Here is an 18,075-nt window from a genome sequence, read left to right as displayed (position 1 = left end):
CGGCTGGAGTTACGGCGGGTGCCATGTTGGGGAGGGCACGGACGCAGCCGGGGCGCGGAGCCGCCATGCTGGTGAGGGCAGGCTGAGGGACAGCGGGGCTGGTGGGCGCAGTGATGGCCCCGCGCTCGTCCCGCGGTCCCGGAGTCCCCGCGGCGGGCGGGTACCGCGGACAGGAGCGGCTCGGAGCGGCCGGGGGCCCTCAGGGGCCTCCAGTGCCCGCACGCTTTTCCCTGCCAGGTCCTGCCTGGTGCTCCGGCCCGCACGGGTCCTGGCAGGGAGCGCTGGGAGGGAGGCTGGGAAACGGGAAAAAAATGTGGATAATTAGATAAATTGGCAGAAAACATCCGTTTTCCCGCTGTATGAAAGGGGGACACAGTGGAGATCCTCGACAGGGACAGTCAGTAAATATCAATTTATTTGTGTAAGCGCAGCCCCTTCCTATTCTCTATTTTTTCTACAGTACAAGTGGAGCATGCAACCTTTTTTTTTTTTTTTTCTTTTTTTGTTCATTTATTTCACTCCTAAAATCTCTAAAATTCAACCAGGCATCAGGCAGGTTAGGGTTAAATCTGTGCTTTTAGGAGCAGGTTATTTCCCTTAGAAATACAGGTGATTGACCTGGCTGTGAGCAAAGTATGGATGTAGCAACCACTGCTACTACTCCTGAGTAATTCTAACTCAGCCTCTGAGGATGACTCAGTTTATGATTTACTCTGTTTGTTTCCTTCGTGCCTGTGTCAGATTGTGCAATGAGTTGTTACTCAGAGAGCCCAGGAGTGCTGTGGGTCCTCCAAACCTGTCTGGCCCCATTTTGCTGCTGGGAGGATCTCCTGGATATTCCCAGTGGGATGGCAGCCCCAGAGGGGGGTTCACGGCCACTTCAGTGTCTGCTCTGCCGAGGTGAGAGTGCCCAGGCTCCCATCCTGCAGGGATGTCTGTCCAGCCTGGGAGAAATCGGATCCTTCCCTGTGAGGGTGGGGAGGCCCTGGAATGGATTTCTCAGAGAAGCTGTGGCTGTTCCATCCCTGGATGTGTCCAAGTCCAGGTTGGATGGGGCTTGGAGCAACCTGGGATGGGAAAAGTCTCCCTGCCCATGGCAGGAGGTGGAACAAGATGGGCTTTAAGGTCCCTTCTACCAAACCATCCAAGAATTCCATGATTCCAAGGGATGGAGAGCTGCTTCCCCTCCAAACCCCCCACAGCCCCTGGCAGAACTGACCTTCCAGCTGCACACAAAATTCCTCAGGCTGCAGCTGGTTCCCCCTCAGACCTTATGGCTCTTACTCACCCCTGATTGTCCCTGTCCCTCAGCTGAAGATCCCCACACGGACAATCCCTGCTTTCGTTTGTCACCCTTAGAGCACCACGATGCTGCTGAGCACTCCAGGAACAAAGAAGAACAGAGAGGGAAGGGTTTTTCCTCAAATACAGGCATTTACTCATGTCTGTGCCTTGTGGTGTGATAGTGCATGGACCAACCATCCCAAAGGTCACAGCAACATCCCCCAAATATTCCCAGCAGTGCAGGCTGGACAGGGCTCAGAGCACCCTGGGGTAGGAGAAGGCTCCCTACTCATGCCAGGAGGTGGAACTGGGCGAGTTTTAAGGTCCCTTCAACCCAAACCATTCCAGGATTCCCTGATTCTGTGAGATGTCACAGCTGAGCCCATCCTGGGCTTTCTCCTGCTCCTGGCTCAGCTCTGTGAGCAACACAAGGAAAAGCAAGTGCAGGTTCCCATCCTCATGGGAGCAGCACTGCAGGGCTGTGCAGAAGAAATGGCCCAACATATCCTTGAACTTTTGGAGCCATCCTTCCTCCAAAATACTTAATTACCAATGGTTTGTTGCTCATATTATTCTCCTGGAATGAGTTATGCAGCATCCCTCAATGAATAAGGAAATAAAAGGGAAAATAAATATAAATCAGCGTTTTAACAGCAAAATCAAGAGAACCCATGAAAATCACTCGCCTTCCTCCCGATTTTATTGTTTCCACAAGCCTGACCAGCAACAAATAACCACGTTCACACCAGCGTTACTCCCTTAGAACCCCTGGGGACAGACCCAGGGCTCATTTCCACCACACCCATCCTCTGGCTCCCGGTTCCTGGGGGATGCTCCCAGCCCTGCAGATCTCACATCCCTGCTAATTCCAGGTGCGGGCCCGGATTCCAGCAGCCCCCACCGAGAGCCTTGTCACAGAGCTGTCACCCCCTGCCAGCCTGACCCTTTGCACTCTCCAGCCAATTCCGGCTCCTTCCCATTTCCCGCAGGATTCAGCAGCACAGGGACCCCTCCAGCCTTTCCCCAGCTCTCCCCTGTCGGGTTTGGAGTCAAGGAGGGAGAGAAGGAGTGGATTCTGCATATTCAGCACTCGACCCTGCCTTTTCCCAGGCAGAAATTCCAACGGGACCTCTCTAGGAGGGATCCCGACGGCTCCCCTGGGCACTCCTTGCCATTGTGGCTCCTCTCCTCTCCCCCAGGCGATGTGTGTTTGTAGTTACCAAATGCAAATCACATTTCCCACCCTCCTGGCTGGAGTTCTCACTCCTCAAAATCCTTCCCGGTTTTTTTTTCCTCTCACCACCGTTTTGCAATGCTCGGCGGAGTTCGCCGCCCCTCCCGTTGTCACCTCCCTGTGATCTGGGATGCGCGGGGAGGCGGATGGAGGGCAGGCATTGAGGCAATCCTGATTTAGTACCTGCAGCCCTCCGAACACAGAGGGCTGTGTAGCCTGGCAGCTGAAACTCCTTTTTCTTGGGAATGCCGGGCACTGATCCCTAATTGCATTCAAAAAGGAAAACTCGAGATCGCTTTTGGCCTTGGGCAGATGCGGTTTTCCAGGCGCTCTCGGAAGGAAGATGGCAGCGGGCAGAGCCCGTCAATGGCACATTAACAAGTGATAAGGAGGGTTTAACTCACTCCTGGCACTCCCCGAGCTCGGGCTCAGCTTCCCAGCCCCTGCAGCCTCTCTCCAGCCACCTCCGATTCCTTCCCTGCTCTCACAGAAACCTGGAGCACATTAAGGGGAGGGAGTGTTTTACAAGAAAAGCTCATGCCTTGATTCCGTGACCCAGCAGAGACCATTAAAAGTGATGGGATGGATATGGAAATGAGTAATCGGCCAGCTGGGCTCGGGCTGAGCCTGAGCTCGGCCAACTCCACTCAATGGGAACCAAAAATAGAGCGGAGTTGCTGGAGCCTCCAGGCAATGCTGGGAGCTGCAGGAATCCACCCGAGGATTCCCATCCCCTTTACCTGTCTTCCTGGTGCTGTGGAGTCCCTGCAGCACCTGTTTGGACCCATCCTTTCTCTCCAAAGGCTGCACCAGCAGGAATCTCATCCCATCCAAGTGTTTGGCCAGATTCCATGCTAAGGGAAATGTGGGAGCCCCCATCCCTGGCTCCCAACCCCTTGCTGTTCACACACACCCTTGGCTCATCCAGCCCGCATTCCCAAAGATCACAAAATAACCCTGGACTGACACAGCTTCCAGCACCAGCCCTGAATCCCAGGCACAGAGTTCCCAGGCAGACAGAGACCTGAGGAAGCAGAGGATAAAACAGGGGCTGAGAAAGGCAGGGATCTGTAATTAAATCTGGGCCAGTGAGAAGCAGAAAGAGTTAAAAGGGAGCTGGTCCTCAGAAAAGGAAAGGAAAAGTCTGGACATGGGGCTTTGTGGGCACAAGGCTCTCCCTTACAGCCTCTTTCTCCAGGACCAGCTTGGAAGGACATGCAGGAAAGATTTTCCTAGAAAACAAGGCACAGAAAGTTATAACATTTATTTAAAAACACACACCAGAATCCCACTTACAGGAAGTACAAAAAATAAAGGTTATTTATGGCTTCCCCAAGACCCTGGATTTGTGTCCCCTCTCCAGGCCAGAATTCCAACACACCTGGTCCTGAAGGGTGGAAGAAGTGGGCTGAAGACCTCAGTGGGCCAGAAGGAGGGGCAGGAAGGACAAGCCATGAGAATTTAATGTATTGAGTGTGCTCCCACCTCTGACATGGGGACAGAAGCTACAGTGATGCCATGGCTGGGTTGTTAACACGTGGTCAGGCGTGGGTTTGCCAGGCTGCCCAGGTAACACACCCCTGGTGGGTGTGGGTTTGCCAGGCTGCCCCCAGGAGCTCTTCTGTCCCTGATGTCTCTGCCATCAACAAGAGCAGCACCATCTCCATGAAGATGTCTCCACTGGGTGCTGCAAAGGGCCCTGGAGCAGTGTTTTTCCTTGGATGAGCCCACAGTAGAATCCTGTTCCCAAGGGAGCTGCCCATGGCCCCCTCACCCCAAGCAGCAGCGCTCCATCCCTGCAGCCTTCTCCCAGTGGATAGCTCTACCTCCTTCCATCTATCACCCCTGGCTTTCAGGAGCTGTCAGAATCCTCCTGCAAAGGGACAATGGCAGCCCAGGGTCCCTGTTTCCCTCCCAGAGAAAGGGGCCTGTGGAATCCTGTGGAATGATCAATGGCTTTTCCCAGCTGGAGACAAAGGGCTGGCCACTGACCAGCTGCAGGAGGGCAGCTCTTTATCCTGCCCCAAGGTCTGGCTTGGAAGGGACCGAAAATTCCCAAAATCTCTCAGTCTGAGGCTTTCCACGAGAGACCAGGCTTCCTGCACAGCCTCCTCCTTGCTGGGGGCATCCCTTGGGACGGGCTCCTGGTGTGCAGCCGTGCCTGGTGGGTGCCAGAGGGGGTTCTCCTGCTCATTTGCAGACGTGTCTCTCCAGGCTGCGCCGGCAGCGCCGGCACACCACGGAGCAGCACCAGCGGTAGCGGCAGTGGCAGCGCTCCTGCACCTCCTCCGTGTAGGTGTTGTAGCCACGGCCACAGCACAGCAGGTCACAGCTGTCACTGCCCACTGAACTCCTGTTGCACGGCCTGCAGAGAGATGTGGGACATGGGGACCCGCCCTCCCTGCCAGCCCTGGCAGCCCCCAGGGTTGGTGTGCTCAGAGCAGGAGGCAGCAGGATCGTGGAATCATGGAATGGTTGGGGTGGAAGGGACCTAAAGATCATCCAGTGCTAACCCTGCCATGGGCAGGGACACTTTCCACTGTCTCAGGGTGCTCCAAGCCCTGTTCAACCTGGCCTTGGACACTTCCGGGGATCCAGGGGCAGCCACAGCTCTCTGGGCACCCTGTGCCAGGGCCTCCCCACCCTCACAGCCAGGAATTCCTTCCCAATATCCCAACTAACCCTGTCAGTGGGAAGCCATTCCCCCTTGTCCTGTCTCTCCATCCCTTGTCCCAAGTCCCTCTCCAGCTCTCCTGGGGCCCCTTTAGGCCCTGCAAGGGGCTCTAAGATCTCCCTGGAGCCTTCTCTTCTGCAGGTGAGCACCCCCAGCTCTCCTAGCCAGGCTCCAGAGCACAGAGGCTCCAGCCCTCAGAGCATCTCCATGAGCACACATGGATTTGTTGAACAAGTCCCTGCCTGTCCTGTGTTGGGGTCCCAGACCTGGATGCAGCAGTGCAGGAGGGGTCTCACCAGACAGGGATTCAGGGATCTGCTGCAGGCTCACCCCAGCCCAGCCACATCAGCTGCCCAGGACACCCAAACCCAGTGGAACAGGCACTCCTGGAATCAGAGGCTGAGTTCTTCCTACCTGTCCTGTGTCCCCAGAGAACCCAGCTGGGGGTTTGGGGTGCAGTAGTCAGGTGAGCTGATGAGATAAACCAGATCCATCTCTGTCACTGGCCTGGCATCCCCTTCCTTGGGGATCAGCTGCTTCCTGGGCCCCACAAGCCGATGGGTCACCTTGAGGGCTGCCAGGTACCTGGATTTGAGGTCAGAGGCGATTTCACCCAGGTCTGGCAGCCCTTTCCAGCAGGTCTTCACTGAGCAGGAGCCTGAAACCCCGTGGCATTTACACCTGGTATCCAGGGAGTCACTGAGCACCTGCAGGGATACAGGTGAGCTTGCTCTCTACTGGTACTGCCCCAGGGATTGACTCCCAAGGGCACCCAGGGGAGTTTCAAGGGATGAAAGAGCTCAGAGCTGAATATAATGGGACAATCAGGGACTCAGGCCTGCTTCAATCCCTTCTGATAAGAACCTGATCCTTGGGGAACTTCCAGGGGAGCTGGCAGTGGGGCTGGATGTTTTCCAAGCCTCACCTGGAGAGCAGGAGTGGATGGAAGCACACAGATGGGATGGGATGGGATGGGATGGGAAGCCCAGCTGGAGTGGGGCAGGAGGAGCTCTGTTTCCAGTGAGAAGGGTGGAAAGAGCTCTCCTGTCTCCTAGCTCTCCCAGAGCACTGAGAGTACTGGTGTGAAATATCAGCTAACTGGGAATACTGGTGTGAAGTGTCAGATGCGCTGGTTGTGGCAAGGGTGTGGGATGTCTGGGGGTGAGCAGCAGTGTGTGTATGTGTGTGTGTGCCTGATAACACACTTTTTAACCATTTTATTGCCTCCTGATGTTCAGGACATCCCAAAAACCTGTCTGACATCTGCTGCCTTAAATTAGGGACCTCTGCTCCTGCTGCTGAGCTCCATCTATCCCAGGGGGCTCAAACCCCCTGTATCACCCCCGGCCAGTCCTAGGGGGCTAACACACCCCACCCCAGACCACCGCAGCCCTGGTGGGCTCCGCACCTCCCATCCCAACCCGCATCCCCGGGGGTCCTGCACCCACCGCCCGTCCCACGGCTCCGTTGTGCCGGTTCACGGCCCTGAGCCCAGGCGCGGCGCCGGTGCCGGCTCTGGCGGAGCCGTCGGTGAAGGCGGCCCCGAGCTGCAGCCCGTGGCTCAGGTTATCGCCGCAGCCGCCCCAGCGGGAGCCGGGCGCGGGGGGCTCGGCGGGCGCGGGGCCGCAGGAGCAGCGCGGGAGCTCCCCGGAGGCGCAGGAGCGGGCGATGCTCTGAGCCACGGCCGCCGCTGCCAGGGCGTGCACGAAGGCGGCTTCCCGTGTTCCTGCGGAGAAAACAGGGATTTTTCCTTCCTCGCTGCCCAGCCAGGCTCCCAGGCTCCCCTCTCGCACGTGTCTCGGTGAAAGGATTTTCTTTATTTCGTCTTGCGTCAGGATAAACGCAAGGCCTCTCAGTTTTTGTGTTTTCAACCTGTGGCCCCTGGGTTACACTGACCGCATCCCCACCTCTTCCCCCGCTTTTTTTGGGCGCCTCTGGCAGCTGTTTGAAATGGAATTTACTGTCTGTCACCCCCCCCCCAGACGCAACTTGCACAGGATTAACGCCACGTAAAGGCAGCATATTTACCCCAAAACAGAAACCCACGCGCTGCCAGCCCGGGATGCTCCTGGGGCAGAGCAGGCTGGGCGGGAGGAGCATCCCTTACCTGTGAGCAGGTCGGGGCCGAAGCTGGGGGCACGCTGGATGGAGGAGCAGTTCCACCGCATGTCCGCAAAGCTCTGCTGGCACAGCTGCTGCGTCCGGCGGGCAGCGCGCACGATGCTGGGCATCGCCTCCAGGTGCCGGCGGCACAGCTGCAGCTGCTCGGGCACCAGCAGCCGGCAGTGCTGGCTCTCGTTCCAGGCCACCCCGCTGCCTGCCAGCCCGCTGTGGGGAGAGCTGGGGGTCACTGGGGGGGCCGCAGCGCCCCGAGGGACCGCCAAGAGGGGCTCTGGAAGGAGAGATCCCGATCCCTACTCACAGCCACTGGATGGCTGCGGAGAGCCCCAGCTGGCACAGCAGCGCGGTGGCAGCGGCGGCGGGGCGGCCCATGGCTGGGAATGGGGCTGGGATGGGGACTGGGAGCTGGGATGGAGCTGGGAATGGGGGTGGGATGGGGACTGGAATCTGATGATGGAGCTGGGATGGGGACTGGGAGCTGGGATGGAGCCGCGAGTGGGGCTGGGATGGGGACTGGGATCGAGCTGGGATGGGGACTGGGAGCAAGGCTGGGGCCGCTCGGCCCCACTGCCCCTTTTATAGCAGCAGGTCCTGCCCCCCGGGGAGGGGAACAAAGGCGGTTTCGGTGCCATTCACACACAGGGTTAGGGACAAGGAGGGGCTGGAGGGAGGCCAGCTGTCATCAGCAGTGACCGTCCCCAAACAGCACCTGGAGGGGGGTGAGGGACGAGCCGCTGCAGGATGTTCCCCCAGCACTGCCACGGCCACTGCTGACCGTGTCCCCAAAGTGCCACATCCACGTGGATTTTAAATCACTGCAGGGGTGTGAGTCCACCACTGACCTGGGTGCCTTTTCCATGAGGAATTTTCCCTAATACCCAACTAAATCTCCACTGGCACAGCTGGGAGCTGTGTCCTCCTGTCCTGTCCCTTGTCCCCTGGGAACAGAGCCTGACTCCCCTGGCTGTACCTCCTGTAGGGTCAGCACAGGCTCATAATTTCTACTTCTTTTTCTGCCCTGGCAGGGCACCAGGCCTGGCTCGTGCCTGTCACAAGGTGCATTTCTTGGGATCTCTCTCTCCTACAAGTACAAAACCAAAAGTGTTGCCTGGAGCCCGTGAGGAACCAGGTAGGCTGGGATTTTCCCACAGTGGGAGGTGACATTTGACACGAGCCCAGCTGACCCCAGGTTTTGGAAGGCATGACAGGTTGAAACCCACTTTTTAGGCTTTCACTTTCTCCTTGGCTGTGCTACTTCCTCTCTTTCTGGAAGGTGCTTTTCCTTGACAGAACCAAACTAGGGGTTGGTTGCCATCCCCCTGTGACCTCTCACCTTGACAGGACATGCCTGGATGGTTGATTTTTGTCCCCTTGTGACCTTCCTTTGACTTGGGATCATGTGCACTGAAACCAAAACACAAGGCTTGAGTCACTGTCCTTCCCAAATGATTCCCTTGGGATGCAAAGGCCACAGCGCATTGTGCTGGAGCAATGGCCCTTGAGGAAGGGTCCCAGGTCATTCCCAAATCCCCACCAAGTTACAGGGGGATTGGTTAAAGGGCAGAGAGAAAAGGAGGAACACAGGGGTGACCCCTAAACACCAAACCTGATGTTTGGGATTCTGTCTGTTGTGGCTTCCAGCTCAACTCCTCCTCAGGGTGTGGATGGTATCTTGTTTTGGGACCTGGAGGATCTCCAGGGGTTTGCCAGGACAGCACTGGGGTTGGATGGCAGCTGGGAAGGCACCTGAGTTCCCAGGGGGTTCTGAAGCCTTGAGAATGGTCAGGAAAAGCTGCTGGAGAGGTGGAATGCAGAGAGGAACCACTCCAGGATGGGCTGGCAGGAGGGAATTCCCTTCACAGGTGATGGGGGCTGTGATCAGCACCAGGACAGGAGGGCTTGGTGCCACCCCATCCCTCCCTTTGGGATGGGAGCTCATCCTGGGCATGGGCAATGGAAGCAGTGCCAGCACAGGGAACTGTCACAGGCTGCCACCTCCCACCAGAGGTATTTTTACCAATCCCTTTTCACAGGAAAGTTTTGCAATGACGGAGTAGTAGGAAAAACACAAACCTTTTAAAGCAAAGCCAGCCCTCCTTTGAACGTCAATTCCTCTTTTTAGCTCAATCCTTAGAACAAGCGGAGGGTGAGTGCTAAAAATACCCCTTCCTTCCCCTTCCAAACTGGGCTGGTGGGGGGCAGGAGGGGATTCCCAGCCCAGGAGAGGCTTCCCTTCCCCAGCTGGGGCTTCACTGCTGGGGGGAGACCAAAGGAGCTGGATAAACATTGGGAAAGGTCCTGTCCCATCCCACCCCCCTGGCTGGTGTTGGCCACCCTGGGGACACAGGGAGGGGCTAAAAGGGCAGAGCTGGTGCTGGCTCAGAGCTCCTGGAGTGAGGCTTTAATGCAGGAACAGCAAAGAGTTGTCCTGGAGGGCCAAAGGTTGGTGTCCCTCCCTCCTGGGAGGCAGGGGCCAAAGCAAACACCTGTGAGTGGATTGTGACCCCTGTGAGCACGCAGGGTCCCCATGCACTGTCCCAGCTCCCAGTGTCCCTCACTCCCAGGCTCAGCAGGGGCAGATCCAGGGACCTTCCAGGGGTTTCCCTGCCATCAAAGTGTCCCCTCAGGCCCTGGTGACCTCGGCTCCCCACCCCAGCCTCACCTCCCGGCCGAGCCTGTGAGGAGCCACATCCTGTGCCGGAGTGGTGACAGTGACGCAGGGGGTGGTGGCACGTGGTCATGGGGCACTGACGCTCCAGCTCGGGATGGGGATGAGATTCCTGCTGCTGGTGGGCACTGGCAGCATCCTGTCCCCAGTGGGACGGTCACCCTGGGTGGCAGGAGCCCTTCCTGCCACGGAGCTCAGCTTTCCTTCAGGGAAACCATCCCCTTCCTCTTTCCAGAGAGCACAGCCTGGGGACAGTGGCAGGGACCTCCCAGTGCCACCTGTCCCCACAGCGTCCCAAACCTGGGAGCAGGGACAGTGGCTCTGCATGAGGACGGACATGGGTGACACTTCCCTGTGCCAGCACTGCCTGTGCCCACGGCAGTGTCCCCGTGCAGGCAGGGAGGATCCAGCTGCAGCACATGTGGCACATCTGTCCCAGCCTGGGGAGGTGACACTGCAGAGGCAGGAGGGACCCGGGGGGACACGTTCCACATCTGCCACACCCCGAGGCACCTCGGGATGGAGGGCCCAGCCCGGCCAGAGCCCCTGGAGAGGAGGAAAAGTGTCATGAACGACATGCCCGGCCTCCCCCCGGGCTGGGAGGAGCTGCCAGGGCAGCTGTGCCAGTCACGGAGCGGCTGCGGCAGGCAGGGATAATGGGAAGCAGCCCTGCGGATGGGAGGGACACAGGGCGGTGTCCTGGAGGTGCCACCAGCCTCTTGTCCCATCCCAAAGCCACAGAGAAAGTGCCACATTCACCAGGAGAACATCCCAGGCAGCACGAGGATGGGGCTGGATGAGATCAAAAGGATTTGGGAATGGGAGCTGCAGCAATATCAGGGAAAATAAAATAAACTGTACCTCCAAGCAGCCCTCTGGAAAGGGATGTACCTTCAGCTGGGTGAAAGGACTCCTTATCTTCCTTATCTTATCAGGGCTGGGGAGATTTAGGTTAATTTGGGCTCTGTCTGAACACAGAGGAAGAGAAATGCTCTCCACTCTGCCCAGCTGGGATGGCCTGAGGAGGGAGATCTGCCAGGCACTCCCCAGGATATCCTTCAGCTCCTGCAGCAGATGAAGCTCTGGATCATGAAAAAAAGACCAAAAAAAAAAAGAGGGAAGAGGGGAAAAAAAAGAAGAAAAAGGGGAAAAGCAAAACTGCTGTAATTGAAGGGAGTTGAGGGAAGGTAATTTCCGCCTGGGTTAGTGAAACAGCTCAGTGGAAATTCTTGATAAAAATCTATTCTTCTTTGAAAATGCAGATCCAGGGAAATGTGAAGGCTTTCCACTGGAAAGAATGAGCTTTGCTGGATTTCTCAACCAGTTCTCTAGAAAATTTGTCAATGGTCACAACATTTTAATCACTGCTGCTTTTTTTGTCAGACCAAAATTTACACTCCTGCCGCCTTCCAGCCTGACACGAAAATGCAACATTTTTGGCATCGCTGCTTTATTTGTTCAAAATTTAATATTCTACAGATCTTTTGCCCTCCTTCTGGATCAAGAAAACACTGGAAATGCCAAGACATGCCCGGGATAGGGAAACCATTTCCCCTAAAGCTCGGGAAGCTCCAGATGAACAGCAGAGCTCAGCACAGACCCCACGTTTCTCTTGGCCTCGTGCTGGTTCTGGGGACACAAACGTGGTTTGCTGCCACCTCATTGTCCCACCCTGGGCCAGCACAGGCTCACCTCATGTCCTACTCCTGGCCAAGCTGTTCCTGGGGCTGGAAGAAGGGGGCATTGCCCTCAGATGCAATTCTTGGTAAATCCATGAGAGCACAACCTGGAATCCTGTTTTTCTTTGAGGCAGGAAAGCACACAGACATCAATAATGGTGATAACCCAACAGCATTGCCCTGGTTCATTTTCCACACCTTCACAGCCCCTCCTCAGCCTGGGAAGTTTTCCCTCTTCCCCCCTTACCCTGGGCTTTACAGAACCCTTAGGGCTGGAAAAATCCTCTGAGATCAAGTCCAGTTATTTGGGAGCTTTTTTTTCCTATGGGTTAAAACCAGCCCCAGGATTCTCCCCCCCTATTTTTAGTGCATTTTCCAGCAGATGCTTCAATCCGCAGAGAAACTTCAGCATCAGCAGCCGCTGTCCCCAAGTGCCACTGCCCTGAAGGGGTCAACCCCTGCCAGCTGCTGCTCCGCAGGGACACAAACACGGCCGGGGACACTCAGGATGGCCGAGGCAGCGCCTGGCACCGAGTGGCGGCAGCACATGGTGTCCCTGAGCACCCGGTGGTACGCGGTATCCCCGCCCATCCCCAGTGTCCCCGCCCGTCCCCAGCTTCACGCTGGTGGGAGCGGCAGCACAGAGCCAGGACATCCCCTGTGATACAGCCTGGGAAGGGGTTAAACGAGGAGCAGAGGCCACAAAAATGCACCAGAAACACCCAGGGAAGGCAGTTTGGGCACTGAAGGGTCCCTGCAACGTCACTGAGCACTGGGGCAGGAGGATGGCACGGATCGGGATGGGCTGAGCTCCCCCAGCTGCTGTCCCAGCACTTGGTAAGCACTGGAAAAGCAAATCCTGCCCAAGGGACAGTCTGAACTCACCTGGGGACACTGGGGAAACGGGTCCCTGCCCCAGGGAGCTCAGGTGTCACCCAAGGACAGGGGACAGCGCTGGGGAGAAGCCCCAGGTGGGTGCAGCAGCTCCTGGGACACTCCCGAGCCCAGCTGGCTGTGGCTCCCCAGGGACATCAGCTGGGGACAGCACTGGGGATGGAGCCAGGGAGCACTGAAATGGGAGCAGACAAGGGTTGTGGTGGCTGTGGCACAGGGACTTTGTGACCTGAGAGGGACAGGGGAACAGGAGCTCCAAGGGGAAGCGGGGGTGTGGGAGCAGGAGATCCAGCAAACAGCAGCCCTGGAGCAGGAGGCTGGGTTCCCTCCTGCCCCCAAGGTCCTGCAGGGTGGTGACACACAGTGACAGGCTCCCCTGCCATAGCCACTGGCTATGACAGGGCACAGAGCTCTGCATCAGAGGGAAACTGAGGCAGGGGTAGAAATGTGGGGGCCACCAAAGTCAGTGAGGGTCCTGGAGCTGTGTGCCCAGCAAAGGACAGGAAGCTGAAGCCCTGACATATTTTATACCAAAAATGCCCTTTCTGCTTCCCAGTAAAACCATGATAAGCTTGAACAGAAAAAAGGAAGAAAATGAAGCAATTGGGATTTTAAGTAACTTCCAAGCCCTTTTGCTCCCACAGCTCCAACCCACCAGGTGTGTGGAGGTGACTGGGCCCAGCTGGGGACTTCCAAGGTGGAACCAAATGGATGTGAAACGTTAAGAGTTTCACTGCAACCTCAGTTTTGTATTTCCTGGAGCTGGCCCAGCCCTTCAGGTGCCCCCACTCTGCCCTGGGAAGCTGGACAGGTCACTCAAGGGAGAGATGGACAGCAGCACACAGTGACAATCCCACTCAACACCTCCTTCTGCTGCCTTGCCAAGCCCCTGGATCATCCCTGGCTTTGGGGAGTGCTCAGAGGGTGCCAGATCCACCCAGGACCATGACTTGGGCAGCACTTACCTTGTGCTGGGACCAGCTGTCTCTGCCACCATCACCTCAGGGGTCCTGGCACTGAGGGTGGGGCATCTTGTGCCAGCAGGGACAGCACAGAGCCCAACTTCTCCCATGCCCACTCTCCCAGTGGGTGAGGACAGGGTGGAATTCCTCCACAGCAAGGAAATCAGCATACAGGTGGGCACAGAAACCCCCTCCCCACCCCAGCACTGAGAGGCACCACCAAGCACCATTCCCATTCCCTCTTGCTCCTTCCTGGATTAGGGAATGCTTCAGGAGCAGCAGCAGGGCGTTAGCAGAGCTATTAAACCTTTTTAAAGGGGCTGCTGGGCTGGCTGGGAAACAGCCAGGTGGCCTCAATGGAGACAATTCCCATCCAGCTGAGTGTGATGTGGAGGAAGGGGGGGTGGTGCTCAATGCAGCCAGCCCAGGGCTTGGTTTCCTGTGCTGAGAGATGGGAATGTGTGATGGCACCCCAAATGCCATGTTTAATTTCTGGCAGGGATCAGAGAGGATGGGGGAATGTCCCTTCTGGAGAAGGGGAGGTGTCTCAGAGCCCAGCACCCACCACGCTCCTGTCACTGGGTTCACAAATCACACAGGTATCAGCGAGACTTCAACCACAATAATATTATTAATATTAATATTATTAATAATAATTAGAGTTCTGACCGATGGCTGCAGCTCTGGGCTACACTTTGGTGATGCTGTCAGGCGGCCTCTCCTCAGCTGGCCCCTGTCCTTTGGGATGGGGCTGGGACACTCCCACCCTGTTGCTCTCAAGTCCCGCACATCCCGGAGCTTTCCGCCCTTTCCTCAGGAGGCAGAAAACCCAGGCACCGAGGAGGAAAAGGCCCATCAGGGCCACCAGCAGAGCCAGGGAGGCAGTGCCCTCGGGCTGGGGACAGATCCACCGGGGAGTGCCAGTGATCCTGGCTGAGATATTCCGGCCGTGCTCCTGGAAGAGGCAGCGGGCCTGGCGCAGGTCGGGCACGGCCACGCCAGCCGCACGCAGCGTGTCCAGCCAGCCCAGAGAGCAGCAGCTCCAGGGGTTCCCAGCCACAGACACGGCCCTCAGGCTGTGGGACCAGCTCCTCACTGCTCCCAAGGCCTGCAGGTTGTTATTCCGAACATCCAGGCTCTGCAGAGGGGAGCAGGAAAGCCCTGGGGGCAGCAGGCTCAGGTGGTTGCCCGACAGGTCCAGCACTCGGAGTGTGCTCAGGCAGGGCAGTGCTGCCTCGTCCATCTTGTTGTCCCTCAGAGAGAGCTCCTGCAGGGACAGCTCCAACCCTGCCAGCGCTTCCGTGGGCATGGACAAGTCCCCGTTTCCTGACAGGTCCAGGGAGAGCAGTGGGGTCATATTGAAGGCGTGAGGGTGCAGCCTGGAGATGTTGTTCTTGGACAGGCTCAGGTGCTTCAAGCAAGGCACGTTGTAGAAGGGGGTGCAGGTGTCTCTGGGGGCTGACGTGTGAGAATCCCCTTGGAAATCCCTTCCCTGGTCACTCCCCTGGCTCTCACAAGGCTGGAGGCTGTTGGAGCCCAGATCCAGGGATTCCAGGTGAGGCAGGGAATCGAAGAACCACCGTGGCAGCACACGGAGGGCGTTGCTGTGGAGGTCCAGTGAGCGCACGGACAGCTCCGTGCCATTGGTGACAGACTCCCTGGCCACGTCCTGGAGGCAGTTCCTTGCCAGGTTGAGGCTGTGCAGGTAGCCCAGGCTGTGGAAGAAGGAAAATGGGAACAGCTCCAGGCGGTTATTGCTGAGATCCAGGTCAGCCACGTGTGTCAGAGTGGCCACGGGACGCACGGTCCTGTTGAACCTCTGCATCTCCTTGTAGGGCAGGACAAACTCCCAGGGATGGGGTGAGCCTGGGAGCAGGGAAGCAATGAGGTTGTTGGAGAGGTTTAAGTGTGTGAGATCACGGGCTCTGGGGAGCTCTGGGAAAGAGAGGAGTCTGTTATGGCTCAAATCGAGCACTCGGAGCAGGTAGGGCTCCGCTCCCTCCTCCTCGGAGAAGAGCTCCAGGGCGTTGTGGCTGAGGTTTAAAACTTGCAGCTGTGTGAGGCTGAAGCCAGAGATACAGTGGAGGGAATTCAAAGCCAAGTTCAGCACCTCCAGCTCTTCCAGAGGCTCAAAAGCTCCCTCCTGGATCTCCATGATGTAGTTGTTGCTGAGGTCGAGCTGGCGCAGCCGCGGTGAGCTCCGGAAGGTCCCTGCCAGCAGCTTGGTCATCGCGTTCCCGGAGAGATCCAGCACCCTCAGGCTGGTGAGGTTGCTGATGTACCAGCTGGCCATGTGGCTCTCCAGGTTATTCACAGACAGGTCCAGGACCTCTATATTCCTGAGCAGATGGAAAGCTTCCCCATTAGCCAAGTAATTCCGGTCCAGGTGGTTCGAGCCCAGCAGGAGCGAGCGCAGCCGAGGCAGCTCAGCCAGGGCTGTGGCTGACACGGATTCCAGCTGGTTGAAGCACACATCCAGGTACTCCAGCTGCCCAAATCCTGGCATGTTGCTGCCTGACAGGTTTTGGATGAAGTTGTTGGAGAGTTCAAGGTACTTAATTCCTTTGCCAAGTTCCTTGGGAAATTTCTGCAGGCCAACTCCTTTGCAAGACACCTTCGTGGGGCTCTGTGGAGAGACAGGAGAGGTGTGAATGAGGAGGGGCTACAAACCACAGCTCCAGGCAAGCCAGCTGCTGTCCAAAATGGGCATGAGAAGTGGGAACGAGCACTGCTCCCCCTTCCCAAGCCCAGCTGGTCCAGAGCATCCCTGTTTAGGCAGAGGAAGGGCACTGTGTAGGCTCCACCTTTCCTCTCACTCTGCTTTCCTCTGGAGCTGGGAACCTGGATGGGAGCAGCTAATTTTTTTCTGGGGAGATAGAAACCTGCTGATCCCCATCCAGGCTCCCAGCTGCCTCACTGGAATCCCTGCACTCCATCCTCTGAGCACCTCAGGCATGGCAGGGACGTGGGAGCAGCTGGATGCTGGGGACCACCTCACAGGAAACCAGCTCCAAGGCAGGAAAACAGAGGAAAAGCTGGGAAAGTTAAAGAGATGGGGGCTGGAGGGAGGTGAGAGCCATAGGGAGGAGACCCAGGGCAATGCTGGCAGCCCCTGCCATGCTGCTGGAGCCATCCCAGCCCAGGTGCTCCTTGGAAAACAGCCTTACCTGCTGGCACAGCGGGGAGCTGGGCCTGGTCTCGGGGCTAGCCCGGGCTCTGAGGATGGACGGGAGGAGGCAGAGCAGGAAACATCCCCGTGCAGCCCAGAGCATGTTGGGCTGCGGGCGCTGCCAGCCCCGTCCCGCTCCTGCGGCGTCGCTGGCAGGCTGGGCAGGAGCCAGGCTCTGTATAAATAGGCTTCAGGATGGGATGGGGGAAGGAGATAAGGCATGTGGGTGTTCGTAGCTACGGAAGTGGGAAAAGAAAGACATCAGCTCGCAGAGGGGGAAAAACGGCACAAAGCCACAGGGAAGGGAAAGAGAAACGGCAGGATGGGGAGGAGGGAGCTCAGGTGACCGGCTGGACCCGCTGTGACATCAAATGCCAGGAGGCAGAGGTGGCACGTAGGAAAGCTGAGAGGCTTTGGGGGAGTTTCCCTGTGCCAGGGAGAGGATGTGCCAGCTCCCGGGACAGCAGGGGCAGCTGGCGAGGGCTCTGCAGCCATCCTGAGCCAGGGACAGCTCCTGGCTGTGAGATCACTTGACTGTCACACCCAGGCAGTGACAATCCCTCCCCATCCCAGCGCAGCCCAGCCGAGGGGACTCTGCCTCTCTCGGGAAACAACAGCTTCCCAGGGCTCACCGCCCCTTCCCAGCGGGATGTGCAGAGCTGGAATCCCACCCCCACCCTCCTCCTGCTGTCACACCCCGTGTCCCCCACCTGGGCTGCCGGGTCACCTCCTCGCCCAGGGCAGGAACAGAAGGGAACTGTCCCTGCGGCAGCTCCAGGTGGGATCTGTGCGCCCGGAGCTGTGCCCCACCCACAGGGACATTTTTTTGGTGATGGTATCTCCGTGTCCTTGTGCCACCTAGTGCTGACACACTCCTTGGGGACACGCCCCTCATGCTTCACGGGGCACTCTACAAAATGCACAGTTTGGGTTTTTTTTGGCTCAATGTGGCTAACTGCATGTGAAGGAGCAACTCAGGCTACTGAAAGCTTGTCCGAGGATGTGAAGTTTTAGCCACAGAGCTCATGCTCTAATACTGGAGGTGTCTGGCAGGAAAAAAATAGTATATAGACATAAAATACATAAATAAATAAATATAGATTATTTATATATATATATACACACACACGCACAGAGTTACACAACTGAGTTACCCCTCTGATAGTCGGCGTGGTGGGGGACACTTTGTCACCTCAGGATGTGACTCAGCCTTGAGCTGGCCGGGTGTCCCCAGCATCCACGTCAGGCAGGACAGCCGGGACAAGCCAGGGACAGCATTTTGGGCTGCTGCCCCATGGTGTACATGGCACATCTGTGCAGATGTGAGCTCCTGCCAGGGAAACACTGACCTCTGGATGACCCCCGGGCCGGGCCCTCCCAGAAGCAGAAC

General features: G+C 57.4%; 2 protein-coding genes across 2 annotated transcripts; both read right to left on the bottom strand.

Annotated features, from left to right (window-relative positions):
* Positions 1–3,570: 3,570 nt before the first annotated feature.
* Positions 3,571–7,844, bottom strand: LOC136562600 (protein Wnt-11b-like). The gene is made up of 5 exons (XM_066559524.1): positions 7,615–7,844; positions 7,300–7,520; positions 6,641–6,918; positions 5,607–5,899; positions 3,571–4,883 (listed from the first exon to the last, which is right to left on the bottom strand). The coding sequence occupies exons 1-5, from the start codon at positions 7,683–7,685 to the stop codon at positions 4,709–4,711; spliced, it is 1,038 nt and encodes a 345-aa protein (XP_066415621.1). The 5' UTR covers positions 7,686–7,844; the 3' UTR covers positions 3,571–4,708.
* Positions 7,845–14,190: 6,346 nt separating this feature from the next.
* On the bottom strand, positions 14,191–17,390 carry LOC136562661 (transforming growth factor beta activator LRRC32-like). Its single transcript, XM_066559610.1, is given in 3 exon segments — positions 14,191–16,142; positions 16,684–16,970; positions 16,973–17,390. Coding segments are annotated over 3 exon segments (2,433 nt in total). The 5' UTR covers positions 17,181–17,390; the 3' UTR covers positions 14,191–14,204.
* Between the last annotated feature and the right edge of the window lie 685 nt (positions 17,391–18,075).

Source organism: Molothrus aeneus, chromosome 14, assembly GCF_037042795.1.
Source record: "Molothrus aeneus isolate 106 chromosome 14, BPBGC_Maene_1.0, whole genome shotgun sequence".
Classification (NCBI taxonomy): Eukaryota; Metazoa; Chordata; class Aves; order Passeriformes; family Icteridae; genus Molothrus; species Molothrus aeneus.
The sequence above is the reverse complement of the archived record's forward strand: the minus strand, read 5'-3'. Positions and strand labels throughout refer to the sequence as shown.